The 16,579-nt window shown below is 35.9% G+C and overlaps 1 protein-coding gene across 1 annotated transcript in view; it reads right to left on the minus strand.

Annotated features, from left to right (window-relative positions):
* Positions 1-16,579, minus strand: part of nav1b (neuron navigator 1b) — a 75,755-nt gene that overhangs the window by 13,953 nt on the left and 45,223 nt on the right. Inside the window, exons 6-21 of the mRNA XM_016285835.1 lie at positions 14,317-15,061; positions 12,884-13,288; positions 11,296-11,337; positions 11,055-11,209; positions 9,718-9,894; positions 8,698-8,750; positions 8,459-8,482; positions 8,104-8,181; positions 4,415-4,498; positions 3,480-3,591; positions 3,251-3,372; positions 3,079-3,087; positions 1,908-2,068; positions 1,648-1,810; positions 597-774; positions 397-488 (exon numbers count right to left, since the gene is read on the minus strand). Of these exons, the coding sequence (XP_016141321.1) occupies positions 397-488; positions 597-774; positions 1,648-1,810; positions 1,908-2,068; positions 3,079-3,087; positions 3,251-3,372; positions 3,480-3,591; positions 4,415-4,498; positions 8,104-8,181; positions 8,459-8,482; positions 8,698-8,750; positions 9,718-9,894; positions 11,055-11,209; positions 11,296-11,337; positions 12,884-13,288; positions 14,317-15,061 (2,600 nt within the window). The remainder of the gene's footprint in view (positions 1-396; positions 489-596; positions 775-1,647; positions 1,811-1,907; positions 2,069-3,078; positions 3,088-3,250; positions 3,373-3,479; positions 3,592-4,414; positions 4,499-8,103; positions 8,182-8,458; positions 8,483-8,697; positions 8,751-9,717; positions 9,895-11,054; positions 11,210-11,295; positions 11,338-12,883; positions 13,289-14,316; positions 15,062-16,579) is intronic.

Consider the following 16,579-nt stretch of genomic DNA (forward strand, 5'->3'; position numbering starts at 1 on the left):
GTTTTAGGGGGGTGTGGCAGAGTCTTAACTTTGATAAAGAATATCTCTTTGGTTTTGAGACTTTAGTCTTTGCAACTTCAGGGATCTTATCTATGCACAATCAGCTTGTAACACTCCAAAGAGAAAGGAAAACTTGAAATCGCATCATATGACCCCTTGAAAAACACAGTCTTGACGAGTAACTGAAATAAAATAAGTTTAAGTTGGAGTATAATATGTAAATGTAATATATGTAAAACATAAAAATAAAAGCTAATTCAAAATATTTATAAATAGGCTAATATATATAATATATAATATACTGAATAAAAATAATACAAGTCAGAGTTTAGAATCAGAACTATCCGTTTGATCAGCTGACTCATCAGGACGAAGATTGTGGTGTAAAGGACTCACGTCTTTGAATAGATGCTGATTGGGTATGCGAACCAACACTCTGACGAGACTTTGGTCCTTCTGCAATGTCGTGGTGGGGCTTTGAAAGACATCTGTGAGAGACGAACAGAAACTACAGTGAGAAAGTGTAGAATTCAAGAGCGTTTGGATGTGAGAACACCACATTTTATGCATGAAATCTCTGTGTGTAAATGTGTGACCTGGGTAAGGCTCATTTTGTCCCATGCCGGTTTTGCCGAAAGACGACACCGATTGCCGTGGTGATGAGACGACCAATGAACCGAGTCCAGAGGACTGGGAGGTGGAGCTCGGCGGTCTGGAGGAGGGGCCACTCGTCTTCAGCTGGTCATTCTCCGCCTTCAGGTTTTCCACCGTCATCTGTCAATGCATTTGTTAAGGGATTTAAATGAAGAAACCCAAGCATTACACATTTAATGTCAATTTCATTATAATTATTAACCAGTGTGCCTAAATAATAATAATAATAATTTATATATATATATATATATATATATATATATATATATATATATATATATATATATATATATATCATATAATTTTAAATATTTTAAAATGATAAGTATTAAATAAATTATACATATTTAGATAACAACAACAACAATAATACAATAACAATAAATGTAAAATTATTTGTTTTGTTAATAACTAACACCTATATAACACCGATATAACAATAAAAAATAATTCTTATTTTAAATATATACTGTATAATTTAAAATGATTGTTATTATTAATTTAATTGTGCACATTTTATTTTATTATAATTACAATTGTTTAAAAGTATTATTTATATTATTAATAACTAACCAGTACACCTAAATAATAACAATAACAGAAGTAATAATTTTAAACACATACAGAAGAATTAAAAAATGTTTTGATTACTGTTATTATTAATTAAATTGTACATATTAATATAATAATAAATTTAAATATATCACTTGCAATTATTATTTTTTTTGTATTATTAATAACTAACCAGTACACCAATATAATAATAATAACAATAATAATACATTTAAATATATTAATTATAATTTAAAATTATTATTATTATTATTTAGTTAATTTAATTTGACATATTTTTATTTGCAGCCAAAAGCAATTTCACAAAATTGTAGATGACCAATCAAAATCTGAGGTGTGAAATCAGTTTTACAGTCAAATATAAGCCGGCTCATGAATTTGTATTCACCTGTACAGTGTCTCTCAAACACACACACACACCTGCATGTTGGTCATGGCCTCCTGCAGCTGCTCCAGCTGATGGGCGGAGCTCAGCGCCTCCAAACGGATGTCCGTCAGCTTGCGCTCTTTCTCCCACAGTTCCGAGCGTAACTCTGACACCCCTTTCTCTTCGTTCTCAGTGTCCTCACGGCCCTCGCACGATCTGCCGTAAATACCAACATCAAACATACAACCATGAAAGGTGGACGCTGAATAATTCAAATCATCTTGTGAAGAACATAAACAATTGCATTTCCTACCCCGATGTTGAAGTCGAGGCCTTTGCAGAGGCGTTATCCACATGATGTTGGATTTGGGGTGAAGACGGGGCGGATGTGACCGGCGTTGCGATCTCCTCTATATCTGCGTATGGTGCTTTGGATCCCTTTTTACTGAAGGCCTTGTTGAAGGAGCTCCTCAGCTATATGTAGAGCAGAAATGAGGGTCAACGCTCAACTAAAGACTACTTCATATTGAGAGTCTTACAAACAAGTATGAATTCACAGTGTTAGTATAGATGGCTTGGATTCATAATGGCAGCAAACAGCAAAACACAATCACAGTGGAGGCATACACAGTATGATTTGATGGCACATCTTAATAATGAATCGTAGCTAAAATGATCCAGCAAGCTTCATAATTTTCAAGCAAAGCATTCAATTAGCATTGGTAGTACAATGTAACGAATTATAATGTATAATATATGAAATATAAAATAAAATATAAACATTAAATGAAATTTAAACTTCAAATAAAATTGGACATGTTGCTTTGGCAGTTAACTGAAAGAAACTGAATTCGCTGAAGTATTAAAACCCTAAAAATAACACTGAAATAATAATAAATTAAAGCTATATAGAAATATAAAAACCCCAACAACTAATAAAAATGAGAAAGGCACATAACAAAATTACTCAAATAAAACAAAATAAGAAATTAATTATAAATTAAATTAACTGAAAAATATAACAACAAATGCTAATTCAAAAATGAAGAAATACTATAATAGAATATCAAAAATAGTTCATTAACACGTTAAATTAAATATGGTGCTCACCCTGTAAAGTTTCATAATATAATGCTTATCTCAGGCATTAGTTATGACAGTATTAATCACAAAGCACATATCAAACAGTTAAAGCATGCATGAAATGATGGAGAGTAATAGGACAACTGGAACATCATGTGTTACATGAATTTTTCAGTCAATATGTCTATTAATATATTGTACAGTATATTGCATTGCATACTACTAAAACACAAATTCATCCTTGAAATACATCAGCTTCTAAAGCTGAAAGCATCCATTTCAGACTATACTGTACAATTTTAATTTGCTGAGACCACATAATATAATGGCAAAGAAGATATCGATTGTTTCTTCAGAAGTTTCAAGTATGCTGTGATTGTTATGGATGTGGATGGGCTCACCTCATAGACCTGTGAAATAGGGAGCAGGGAAGCGTAGGGAAGAGATCACAGTCATACTTAATCACAACACTGAAACAGACCATCTACATTACACATATTAGATCAGCTAAACGAGCAGCCTGGACCAGCCTGAACCCGAGATTAAACCATCTAAAACTGTTCCCATCCTCACCCAGCTCTTCTTCTTCTTCTTCTTGGCCTCCTGTTCCTTCAGGCTGCCGGCGCTGGAGTGACTGGTGATGCTGTTCAGACTGGAGATGCTCTCTGACGAGTTCTGCCGGTCGATCTGCAGCTCTGAGGGATAAATCAGTGTTTATTTAGCACGCACTTCCATCAAGTCTAAAAAACCACGAAGAAAGCCTTATGCACAAAAAGGAATAAATGTACATATTAAAAAAAACCTTTGGGTGTGGTTTCGGGGACACTGAGGGCCCCTTGAATGATGGACTGGGCTTCTGTGTTCTTGACCTTTAGGACTTCTATGGTTTCCCTCATGTCCTGTAGCTCAGAATCCTGAAATGATAAGCCGAAGACATAACCGAATGTTAAAACATGAACATATCTGATTCCACTGTTGAAAAGAAAACTCTTCACAAACATACCATGAAACTTCATTGTTAAAACCTAACACAAGTTTCTGGCTGTTTTTGGTGTCAGTTTTAATGAAATGGTGCCATTCGTGTGTTTTGTGCATCCCTGTGACTTACTACTGATGAAAGTACACAGAAACCAAACTTACAGTGTTCACATTACTTCACGGATGAAACTGTTTAGTATTTAAAATTCTAATAAGTCAATTTGCGTATATAACCAGTTTTTGAAAGAAGCCAGAAGAATGAAATGTAAAATAACTGATTTGCATTTGAATATTTTGTAAAATTTAATTTATTGCTGTGATCAAAGCTGAATTTTCAGCATTACTCCAGTCTTCAGTGTCACATGATCCTTCAGAAATCCTTCAGATATGCTGATTTGCTCAAGAAACATTTCTGATGATTATTCATGTTGAAAATATTTTTGTATACATTAAATTCTATTATATTTATACATAAATTTTATTTTTTTTATATAATTGTATTTATTTGTTTTATACATGTATGTGTAAATATACTGTACACACACACATATATACATGTGTGTGTGCATGCATGTATATGCATATGTATATGTATATGTATATATATATATACACACACACATAAATACATACAAACTGTACACACATATTTTAAATGTCATGATTTCAATAATAGTTTTTATATAGTAGGCAAATGCACAAATACAATGTCAAATCTAACACATGTAAATCTGCAGCATGTTGTTTCTGTACACTGACCTTCTGCTCAGAAGTGACTGACAGACTCTGCAGGCGCGCCGTCATGAGGGCCAGACTCTGCTCAAACGCCGCCACCAGGTTAGCCTGCAGACACAGAGATAGGTGCAGGTTAGTGTCTGACATAGACTACTGATCATACACACACACACACACTCTCATGTGTGTCTCCATCTGGACTGGGAAAGAACGACGGGAAAGGACGGGAATCGAGAACAGCTGTGGAAATGGATGGATGGATGGATGAATGGAGGGTGAACAGAGGACGACCTGCAGGCTGGAAAGGACAAAACCATGAAGTTGCCATGTGACGACACACACGCTACTGGAGAGAGTGTGTGTGAAAGAGAGATGATGGAATAAACCTGATCAAAAATACAATATCCATCATGCTACTCATTGTGACTCCAGCAGAGCATGCTAGTGCATCACATACGCAACTACACACACATTCCCTGAAGAAAAACGCCACCGTGACGCTAGGCTGCTGTGGGTGGTTGCCAGAGTGTTTCTATGTGGTTGCTAAGGTGTCCTGAGTGGTTATTTGCGTGTTGCTAGGTGGTTGCCAGGGTGTTTTTATTTGGTTGCTAAGGTGTTCTAAGCGGTTACTGGTGTGTTGCTAGGTGGTTTCCAAAGGTGTACCTGAATTCTCAGTGGTTGTCAGGGTTTTTCTATGTGGTTGCTAAGGTGATCTGAATGATTATTGGTGTGTTGCTAGGTGGTTTCTGTTCTCAGTGCTTGTCAGGGTGTTTCTATGTGGTTGCTAAAGTTTTTATAGAGTGATTATTAGTGTGTTGCTAGGCAGTTGTTGCAGAATGGTGCTAAATGGTTGCTAAAGGTTTGTTATGCATTTGCTAGGGTGTGATGGATGGTTGCCAGGTCATTGTAATGTGGTTTCTAATGCATTAGTGTTTTCCTATGCATTTGCTAAAGTGTTCTGAATGTTTTTTTATAACATTACTATGCAGCTGCTAGGGTGTTCTGATTGGTTGCTAGGGCATTTATATGTGATTGCTAAGGTGTTCTCAGTGTTTATCAGTACATTGGATTTGCCATGGAGTTTCTAGGGTGTTCTAAGTGGTTGTTAGGGTGTTATGGATAGTTGCCAAGGCATTGCTATGTGGTTACTAGGGCTATGTGTTTACTGCCAGCTCAGTGGTTGCTAAGTGGTTGTTAGGATGTTGTGGATGATTCCAGCAGGTTTCTTTGCGATTGCTAAGTGGTTCCAAATATGTTTTGGGTGGTTGCTAGGTAGTTACTAAGGTGGTTGCTATGATATTTCAATGGCTTTGGGAGGTTGCTAGGGTGTTGCGTAGGTATTCTCAGTAGTTGATACAGTAGTGTTGCTATGCATTTGCTAAAGTGTTTTTATCATGTTCCTATGCAGTTCAGATTGGATTGGCTGCTATGGCTGTTGTTACATGGTTGTTAGGGAGTTCTTGGTGGTTGTTAAGGAGTTGCTAGGGTGGTTGCTATGGGATTGCAAGTGTTTCAAGGATGTTTTGGGTAGTTGCTAAGTTGTTTTGGGTGGTTTCCAGGGCATAGCACAAATTTTGCGATACAAGTTACACACAGAATTAAGTAATTTGGGCTAAGGGTTTGTTCAGATAAAAAAGCAATCCGCAATTAGTGCACATTCACAACTATGTCAGTGTTTGCAGTTGTGGCTCTCTCATACAGCACCCAACATCAACTCTATGACATCATCAACACCCAGCCAGATGACACCTGAAAGCCACAGAGCAAACATAAATGACTTCCACTCCACATCATCAGTCAGCGCCACACTGAGGGCGGGGGGACACATGCAACAGCGACGGACGGGGCTGCGAGTGACAGTCCAACAAACCTGGCCTGCCTGCAACAGCCAGCAACCCCAGGCATCAGTCAGTCATCAGAGGCCAGGGACAGGGCATCAGCCAGGGAGAGAGGGACAGTGCTGTTAGGACTATAGGGCCACAACCCTCCATTCCATACACACACACACATTCATATATGCACTGGGATCAGCATCAGAAATTAAAATGTTTCATTAAAGCCCCTCTGGAGATGATTATGAGGGCACTTTTGTTTCCACCCATATAAAACACACTGTACTGTATATCCCTAATCAGACAGGAATACTTTTCCCTGAGGTGATTAGGTAAAATTGTGTTTTATAGAATTATTTTAAAGGGCACCTATTATGCTCCTTTTTACAAGATGTAATCAAAGTCTCAGGTGTCCCCAGAATGTGTCTGAAGTTCCAGCTAAAAACACCCCACAGATCATTTATTATACAGTATCATTCTGAAAATGCCTATTTTGAGTGGAAGCAGAAACACACTGTTTTTGTTCTCCCCGCCCCCTTTTTCAGAATAGGGCTGTACCTTTACAGCTCGTCTCAGATACTCTGCCAAAAAACATCTGTTTGGTTTTGATTATCATGTCTATCATGCTGAAATCATGCGTTTTAAAGCCGCATTAGTTTAAACTTCTGATATAGTGTTTTCTAAGCACACACATCCAAAGCACACGCACAGAAAGCGTCTGTCACACGGCATGTGAGTGCTAAACTAAGTTCTCTTTCATGTCTTATTGCACTTAAACTGTCAAATACATACAAGTTTATGTTAAAAACACACATACGTTACAAAAACACAGTCGGCTATGTATGTGAACATAAACAGCTGGGAGAGAAATTGTATGTTTATATTAGATACTGCCGTCTATGCTGATAATATGACCCAAACAATAAAATAAAAGCAGAAAATCACTCACTGCTCTTGATTGAATAACTTCTGTAGCTTTAATAACAAGACATTTTTCTTATTTGAAGGCTGCTTTTAAATGCTCTAGTGTGGAGATAAACATGGTGGATTGTGTGCGGCTCACTGCTAATACGGCAGTGTCAGTGAACAGCTGTGGGCGGGGCCTGTAAAATGTGACATCAGATTTTACGGATTCTGCAAACAGAGACACTGCTTATAATTTATGGGGATTGAAAAACAGGAGCGGGTGGATTTTTATCATTATAGGGTGGTTGTGTACTATACACACACTGCCAACACACATTTTTTTTCAAACAACACGCAAAAGTGAATTTTACATAATAGGTGCCCTTTAATACTGTCCAAATCACACAAACTCCTCTGGGAAATCTAATCCCATCCAGACTCGACAGTCATCACAGTGTGCGAGTGTATTGCTGAAGCCAGCTGTGTTGAAGCAGCAAATCAGTGCAGGGTGAGCTGAAGGCAGCTGGGGTTAGTGGGAACTTGCAGTGAGAAGTGATCTGGATTTAAAACACTAGAAATATTGTAAATTACAATAATCAACATTACATGGCAACACTCATTATTGAATTAATAATCCTGGGAAAAAAGCAATGATGACTGAAAAGTTGAGAAAAGTGTCAGAATGCTGGCGACGGCATAGACGTGACCGTGTGTGTCTCTGACAACATATTATGGACTTTTAAGTATGAAGACTTTTGCTTAAAGCTACTATGACACAAACATGCAATTTGTATGACATACAATTAAATAACAAATATTAAATCAAAACAATCAAAATAACAAAATAAAATGATGAAATGTGATTAATAAATATATATAATATGCAATTATGAAATGCATCACTCTAAAATAATACCAATAAAATAACTATTTTAAATCTGCAGTTGTGAATATGCAGTGGTGTTTTGCACGTACATTTGCTGAGAGTTGGTTGGTCAGATTGGTCACTTTATCGTGAGATGACTCCAGCTCACGCCTCAGTATCCGGATTTGCTGAGATGGTAGAATGAGTTAGAAACATTAAAAATCCAAGGTATGTTAAAAACACAGGTCAGCAATTGGTTTAACATTTAACTATAATGCAATTAGAGTAGCAATGATGTCACATAAAAAATAACTATAGTTGGTTGTTCAGGTGCCATTTATCGTGCAGAATGAGTTGCTATCAAAAGTGAATATGAATGTTTTGCTTTTTCTTGAGCAATAGCAGAATATAAGAGGAAGCAAAGGATAAAGAGAAGCTGACAAGCTGTCATGAGAAAATTCTTACCTCTCCTTGCATTCTCTCTTCAGTCTTAGAGTGCATGATAGAGAAATGGTGATAAAGACCAAGAAAGAGCGAGCAAGGACAGGAAACAGAGAAAAAAGGCTGGTTGTTAAGAGAAATTTCAGGAAATAAAGAGCCGACTGTAGAAGATTCTGTGTTCTATTCACTGTCAATCATATACAAAAACCATTCAAATACAGAAACCAACCGAATTTTAACATGCTACATCAGTTTCTACTCACTGACGAATAGTTGGATGAGGCATTTGAGGCCAGAGACAGCACAGATCCATGAACTGAGAGAAAGAGAGCAAAATTACACACAAATACAGGATAGAGCCATAGTTTCATAGCTGCACATTGCTTTATAACTGAAGTCAACAAGAAACTGCTTGCAACCAATTTTATTTGTATAATATGGTCTATTTCTAAATGAAATAAAGATAATAAAGAATAAAGATATTTAACATGAAAAGACAGGTAGTGACTTGACTGATGTCCGTCTATACCTGACTGCTGAATAGAATAACATGCACTGATGAATTATACAAAATAAGACAAGGAATGTGCATTACGATAAGAAATAGGTTAAGTTTCATTTCATTTTCAAGTATTAGATATCTTCTTTGGCCATGAAGCAGTGTTGTTGACTAAAATATTTTTTCACCAATTGAAATTAAAGCTGAAATGAAATACAAATACCCAATGAAAAACCTAAAAACAACTAAATAATTATTTGGCAACTAACTAACTTTAATTTGAACTACTAAAATGAACTGGAAAAAATAGAAACATTTAAGATGACAGTTAATTACTATTACTCAGTACTTAAATGTAGAACTACACTGTAACAAGGACTCCTTAAAATAAATTGTAGCCGTAGTTTAAGTATGAAAAATATTAAACTAAACTAGAACTGCAACAAAAAAAAAAAATCTAAATTCTAAAAATAAAAGCTAATTCAAATATGAATAAATACTATAAAAGTATATAAGTAATACTAAAGCAATACTGCTATTGAGCTATCAGTAAAAATTAGATCAAACTACATCAACCATGAACCAGAAAACACTAAAAGACAGAAAAGTTATAGTTAAATTAAAACTCTCTACTCTCCATGAAAAGCAACAGATAACACATTATGGTTAGTCTGAGTTGTTATCTGCATTTGAACACTAGCAAAATAAAGCATTTAAGCATGTTGCATCAAATCAAGGAGTAGGCTAGGTTAGAGCAGGTTCCTGAACATTCTCCATGGCTCACCGTCTTCACTCGGCTCTCTGAAGGATCCAGATCTCATCATGCTCTTTGGTCGGTCGGCCAGAGACAGAGAGCTGCCCAGAGGAGATGTGCCGTACAGCTCGTAGCCCATGTCATTCGCCGGGATGCTGTTGGAGCGTGTGATCTGGGAACCGGAGCCTGAACTCGGGATTGGTGCCACTGCAGAGAGAGAGAGCGTCATTTCTAGTGGTCGACCGATATATCGCCAATGCCGATTTATCGGCCGATATTTGGCTTTTTTTCAAATTTCGGCATCGGCTGATAAGTTTTTCTGTTTGGTCGATGCCGATATTTGAAAAATGCCAAATATTGGCCGATATATCTCGGCCGATAAGTTTTTCTGTTTGGCCGATGTGTTTGAGGCGGAACTTTTATTTTGACGGCGCTGAGATTGCAGCGCCTTAACACACAGTGCTCACATTCTCCCTCTTGTTCGCTGTCGTCGTTCAGTTCTATCTAATAATCAGATAGAACTGTTAAACAAATGAATTAAAATGTATACAAAAAAGTATTATAACGATTGCTTTAATATTATTAGTAATAGAAAAGCAAACATAATAATACTTTCTCGTTTGCCGTCAGCATTCAGCAAATATGCATTAATATCATTTAAACAAATCTTTGAACGACTAATGAACATTTAATTTCACAAACCTTGCAGACTTAGTCGAATCTAGTTGAGATCTTGTGAAGTGTGCATTTGTATGCTGCGTGATCGCGTGTTCTCTGCGTGACGGTCGGTCCGTGCAAATTGAATGCGGACAGGAGGAGAGTTCAGCTTCACTGGAGACGCGATCGACAAACTAAACTCGTGATTTCAAATTATGCTGCGCTTTATGCATTTGCCCACTGTCATATTCATCTCATTTTCACTGTGTGCTGTATGTAAAATGAGTGTTACCTTGGCTTTATTTGCAAAAAAAAAATATATAGGCCTATATGATTCCCAATGCACACAAACTTTCCAGAATACTGAGTGCCCTGTTGGTTACACTGTTTACCTTCTATTCAATTAGATTTTTATTAAATATTTATTTGTGAAAAATGTGAAAAAAGTCTTCTAAAGTATAAGTATGTTTATTTTACACAATTATTTTTAATCCATTTTCAAATGATTTCAAATTTCTTAAATATTAATTAAAATAAATTAAATTATATCGGCTTTATATCGGCCACCCAGTTTTCCAAGATATCGGCATCGGCTGTCAAAAAAACCATATCGGTCGACCACTAGTCATTTCATTATTGAAGATGGCTGATCTCAGTCATGTGCATCTGCTGTAAAATCTCACACCTGAGAAGTGTTTGACTTCACTCACCCACGTTGGTCGGCGGTGTTTTTCCCAGGAAGGGCTGTGTCACGTGTGTCGGCGAGGGCAGCTGCGGTGGGCTCTCCGAATCCGTCATGCTCGTGATCGTGTGGGAATGACGACGTTCCTTCACTTCTCCCTCTGATTGGCCGCTGCCATAGCGACTGCGGAAAAAAGCATAACATATGTGGGTCAGAACCATCTTACATTGCAATTCAGTCCTAGTTGATTTTAGATCAAATAGATGTACCTTAATTCTTTCTTGGGAAAGGTGTTCCTATCAGTTTGTAAACTGGGAGGGGTAGAGAGCAGCACATACAGTATAAAAACCTCACCCCAAACATTACACTGATATCCAGTCCAATATGGTCATCTGATTGTTTAACTAATCATTCAGTCTCTTGCTGTGTCGCTCTCATGCCAGCAGGGGGTGACTCTCTCACAGCAAATATTTTGGAAAATTTAGTGCATAAAGTAATATCAGTGTGGTAAATGACGCAAAATAATATTTTTATTCAACTTGGTAATATATATATACATATAATATGATATAATATAATATAAAAAAATCAATAATATATAATTGATCATTAATAATTGCAATGATACATTTACATATTATTATTATTACTAAGAAAATAAATAAAATAACAATTGGGCCAAGAGATTTGTTAGTTAATTACAATTATATAATTAATTATATACACTACCGGTCAAAAGTTTGGGATCAGAACAATTTTAAATGTTAATGTTAAAGGAGTTTCTTCTGCTCATCAAGGCTGCATTTATTTGATCAAAAATACAGGGAAAAAATATAATATTGTGAAATATTTTTACGATGTAAAATAACGTTTTTCTTTTTTAATATACATTCAAATGTAATTTATTCCTGTGATGCAAAGCTGAGTTTCCTAAAAATATATTTGGCAGCACAACTGTTGCCAACATTGATAATTCTAATAATAAATCAGCTTATTAGAATGATTTCTGAAGGATCATGTGACACTTTATACTGGAGTAATGGCTGATGGAAATTCAGCTTTGCATCACAGAAATAAATTATATTTTTAAGTATATTAAAATAGAAACCATTATTTTATATTGTAATAACATTTTGCAAGATTACTGTTTTTTTTCTGTATTTTTGATTAAATAAATGCAGCCTTGATGAGCAGAAGAGACGTCTTTAAAAACATTACAAGTCTTACTGATCCCAAACTTTTGAACGGCAGTGTATAATTATTAATTATTTTAATTAATTAACATAAATTATATAAAATAAGTGTATTTTATATTTTCATAAATATATTTATATTTACATAGTTTTATTAAACAATAAAATAATATACATCTAACTGACAAATCATAATAATACATAATTAATTCAACAATTACATGATATTAATATATAATCAATATTATATAATAATAATACGTTTTCTTTTCAAGTTTTTATAATAATTTATTCATTTATATAAATATACATTTGTTTATAAACAATTGGTCCAAGAGATATATATTATTAATTACATGTATCAATTGAATTATTATGTAAATACATATTTAATAATAATAATAATAATAATAATAATATAGTATAATATAATTATTAAAATAATACAATAATTTATAATAAAAATTGGCCATAAAAAGCTAAGATATGTGAACTAAAATCCACAATATTGATTTAATAGGGACTTTAAGTGAGCGTCCTATTGTACAAATTATGCTGCTCTGTTTTACCAGGTTCAGTCATTCATTATTCTATATAAAATGATAGAGTTGCTTTATTTTGCTCAGTGAAACATCATACAACCAATAAACAGACCCAAACTGACCTGTTGCCCAAAGTGATGGACGTCCGGCTGCCTGCGCCCCACGTCCCAGTACTCCTGGCTTCGTCCCGCTCTCCCAGATCCGGTTTGGTGGGGACGCTCATGTGAAGCGGCAGCGACTCCATGCTGCGGTGCAGGCCGGACATCTTGGGGTAGAGGATGGGGGAGCTGCTGACCGACAGCGTCTGGCCTGAGAAACAGCTGGGAGAGTCGATGTGGAGCACCGGCGCGGGGCTCGGGGTGAGTCGAGGGGACACGCGGGAGCACGCCAGGTCCTGCAGCTTGGAGTAGGGAGGGATCTTTGGAGGAAGGTCATGGATGGTGATACAGGAGTCCAGACTGTTGGAGTTGAGCTTGTCTAGATGAGCCAGACTGGGAGGATGAACTAGAGACTTACTGCTCAACAACCTGTTAGAGTCAAACACCACAACATCATCTTGAGTAACGTCATGAACTCAAAGACCTTCTGTAGACAAGTACTGAAGGGATTTCAGAGCATCCAAAGAAGAACACGCTGCCAACCATAAAATCAACCTCAAAGGCTCTTGATGTCCGCTTCCAGAAAGGGTTTTAAATAATTGAGTAGCATAACTTGCATAATAAAAACACACAGGGCATCTGCAGAATATTTCCTGCAAAAATGTTGCCTATGCCTATTTTATAAAAATAAAAAAACACTTTATTTGATATATTTCCCCCCATTTCATTTCTAAAGTGCCGCAAAGCTACTTAAGTCACTTAAATTTCCCAGTTGTCCCTAATTATTTGAAAATATCATGGATTGTTATGATTTTTAAATTGCCAGAGACCAGAAGCATTAGCTGTAAAAAATATATTTTTTATATATTTAACTATTTAACAAATCATGACAATCATTGCATGATATTTTCAAATAAAATAATTTTATAAAAAAAAAATAAAAAAATTGAGTCACGTAGAACACTGTATAGAACACAGAGGATCAAAAATATAGATTTAAAAAATATAAATAAATATATACTTTTATACCAGTTGATTAATAAAAAATTAAATGTATTTTAAATAAATAAATAAATAGCATGACATTTAATAGCCAAAAGTCATTAATTTAGAACTAACAAAATCATCACAAAACAAAAATGGGCAAATGAAAATTATTAATTTAATTAATTGCACAGAATTAATTTACTCTGTGTGTGTGTATATATAATATTTATAAATATAAATAAATAATAAATATATAAATAATATATATAATTAATATAAATAATAATGTATACACACACAAACATTTAATAACATTTTAATTAAAAGCCATTTTTTATACATTTAAATAAAATTTAATATATATTTTAAGTAATTTATAAAATAAAAAAATCCATAATTTTATTTACTAAAATCATGAATTGATTGCAGTGAATTTGATTTGATCTATGTATTTGTGCAGAGGGTGGTACCTTGGCGTGCTGGTCGGAGAGCACAGTTCTGGGTATTTACTCGTGCTCGTCCTCCGCACTCGGTGGATCTTCTCCACAGTCTCTCCACAGCTGTCGCTCTGGTTCTCCGCCTTCAGACAGCTGATCTCCAGGTCGGCTTTGGCCTTGGCCCTCTCCTTCTCCTTCTCTCGGTCCGTTTGGTTGACGGGTCCGGTGGTGCTCGGGCGACTAGCCGCTTTCAAGCCTCCTCCATCTCTTCCTCTGGTGGGCATGGTGTTGGACAGAGGCGGTACGGGTTTGAGGGTGAGGAGACAGACGTCGATGCTGCCGCTAACAGGGCGAGAGGAAGGGCGTCCAGTCAAGCTCATAGTGCTGGATTTGGCAGGCCGTGGCAGACTGCGATATTGAATGCTCCCGCGAGCGTTGGGCGCCAGGAAACCCTGTTCGGAGCCACTGGCGTCCAGGCTGTTTTTGCGTCCGCCTCCGCCTGGGACGGGTTTGATGGGGATGCCCGAGGACTTGGGGGTCTTGCCCACAGTGGCCGAGCCGCTGGTGATAGTGGCGCCTCCTGCTGTCAGGACGGTGGCGGTTCCGGTGGTCGGAGGTTTCTTGTAACCGAGGGAGGCTCCGGCGGAGGGTTTGACCAGACCTGAGGGAGGCTTGCGGTGCTCGTTGTCCCGGCCCGCATCGGAGCGGGAACGCTGGAGACTCGTTGCCTTGACGGACATTTTCACCTTGTCAACTGCCTTAGTGTCTCCTTTAGAAACTATAAAGAATAGAGACAACAGTCATTAAGTGCCACTCGTTTGTGCATGCGCATTAAACCCAAGAGCACCAACGCTTATAGATGCAGAGTGAAATATTAGTTTTAGATTTACACAACACTACTACACTGGCTTCAGAAATACTGAATACTTTTAGGTAGCTTAATTTTTTTGTCATTTCAGAAAAATATTTTCATTGTATTGTTCAGAAAAATCCACTCCTTTAAAATGAGATATGATCTATAACTTTTTATATAATTTAGACTTCTCTACTTCATTCATAAAGGTCAACTGAAACTATACAATCTTTTCCATTTTTTACAAACCAATATCTCTATCAAATTTCTGCTCAATTAAAAATGTTGTATTGTTTTATTTGTCGTTAAAATTTTATTTTCATATATTTTATAATCTATTTGGGTATTTACTAAAGTTTTGAATTAGCATTTATTTATATATTTTTGGTTTACGTTTAGTTTTTAAATTTTAGTAATTTGCTATACTTTTTAAAGATTTATATTACTGTTTAGCTTTAATTTGTTTTTATTTCCAGTTTTGTTTTAGTAAATTTTGTTTTTCTCCCCAGTTGGTTGCCAGGGTAACATTTTAAATTTTCATTCAAGTCTCAAATGTTTTAATATTTAATATATAATATTTGATTTTATTTCAGCTTTATTTCAGTATTTAGTTTGACTTGATATACTAAAATAACTAAAACTGAAATAACTACGAAAATGACAAAAAGACACAATTTTTGCTAAAGATTTTTACTGAAATTCAAATGAAAAGGCTATAAAAATAAAAACTGATTCAAAATATTAATAACAACAATAACAGTGTGCCAAACTAAACTAACACTGACTTCAGTTAACCAAAAAAGTAATAGTTTTAGCTTTAGTCATCATTAACAACACTATTTATCTTTTAAAACAATGTTTAAAAAACATACAGTTTTAAACAAGCCAAATCCAAATGAAAGCAAAACCCAGAAACCTTTGGATGTTCGTACTCCATTGATTATTATTAAATATGAAAAGCAACCTGTGAGAAAAATACCAAATGTTTTTAGACATATCCCATTGCATTTATTTTAGTACCTTTAAATATCATGGAGAGGACCCGACTGAAGCCATGATTAAGGTTCTGTGGCCTAAATCTACAGTGTGTGAGTCATCGCTGATGAAGACGAGGGCAAGCAGGCATCTGTATTTAATTACAGACACTTCAAAGATAAAGAGCGTCTCGGCCTACACAAGATCTAAACACCAGCACACACGTGACCCGAGCAGTGCGTCAACACAACACACATCTGCATACTACAATCAAAAATAGCAAGCAAGAATTTGTCAGCTAATGAGGTTTAATGACGTTTGGAGGACTAATTACTGATAGATGAGTTTCTATGAAGCTTTAATCACTGAACGAACACTAATAACAGAAGCTCTCAAAGTGCCTACGGATAAACTATCATCAAGTGGAGAGCATTATCTGAGCGTGGCATGCTGGGAAATCCCTGAAAA

Source organism: Sinocyclocheilus grahami, unplaced genomic scaffold (genome assembly GCF_001515645.1).
Source record: "Sinocyclocheilus grahami isolate Dianchi unplaced genomic scaffold, SAMN03320097.WGS_v1.1 scaffold202.1, whole genome shotgun sequence".
Taxonomy (NCBI): domain Eukaryota; kingdom Metazoa; phylum Chordata; class Actinopteri; order Cypriniformes; family Cyprinidae; genus Sinocyclocheilus; species Sinocyclocheilus grahami.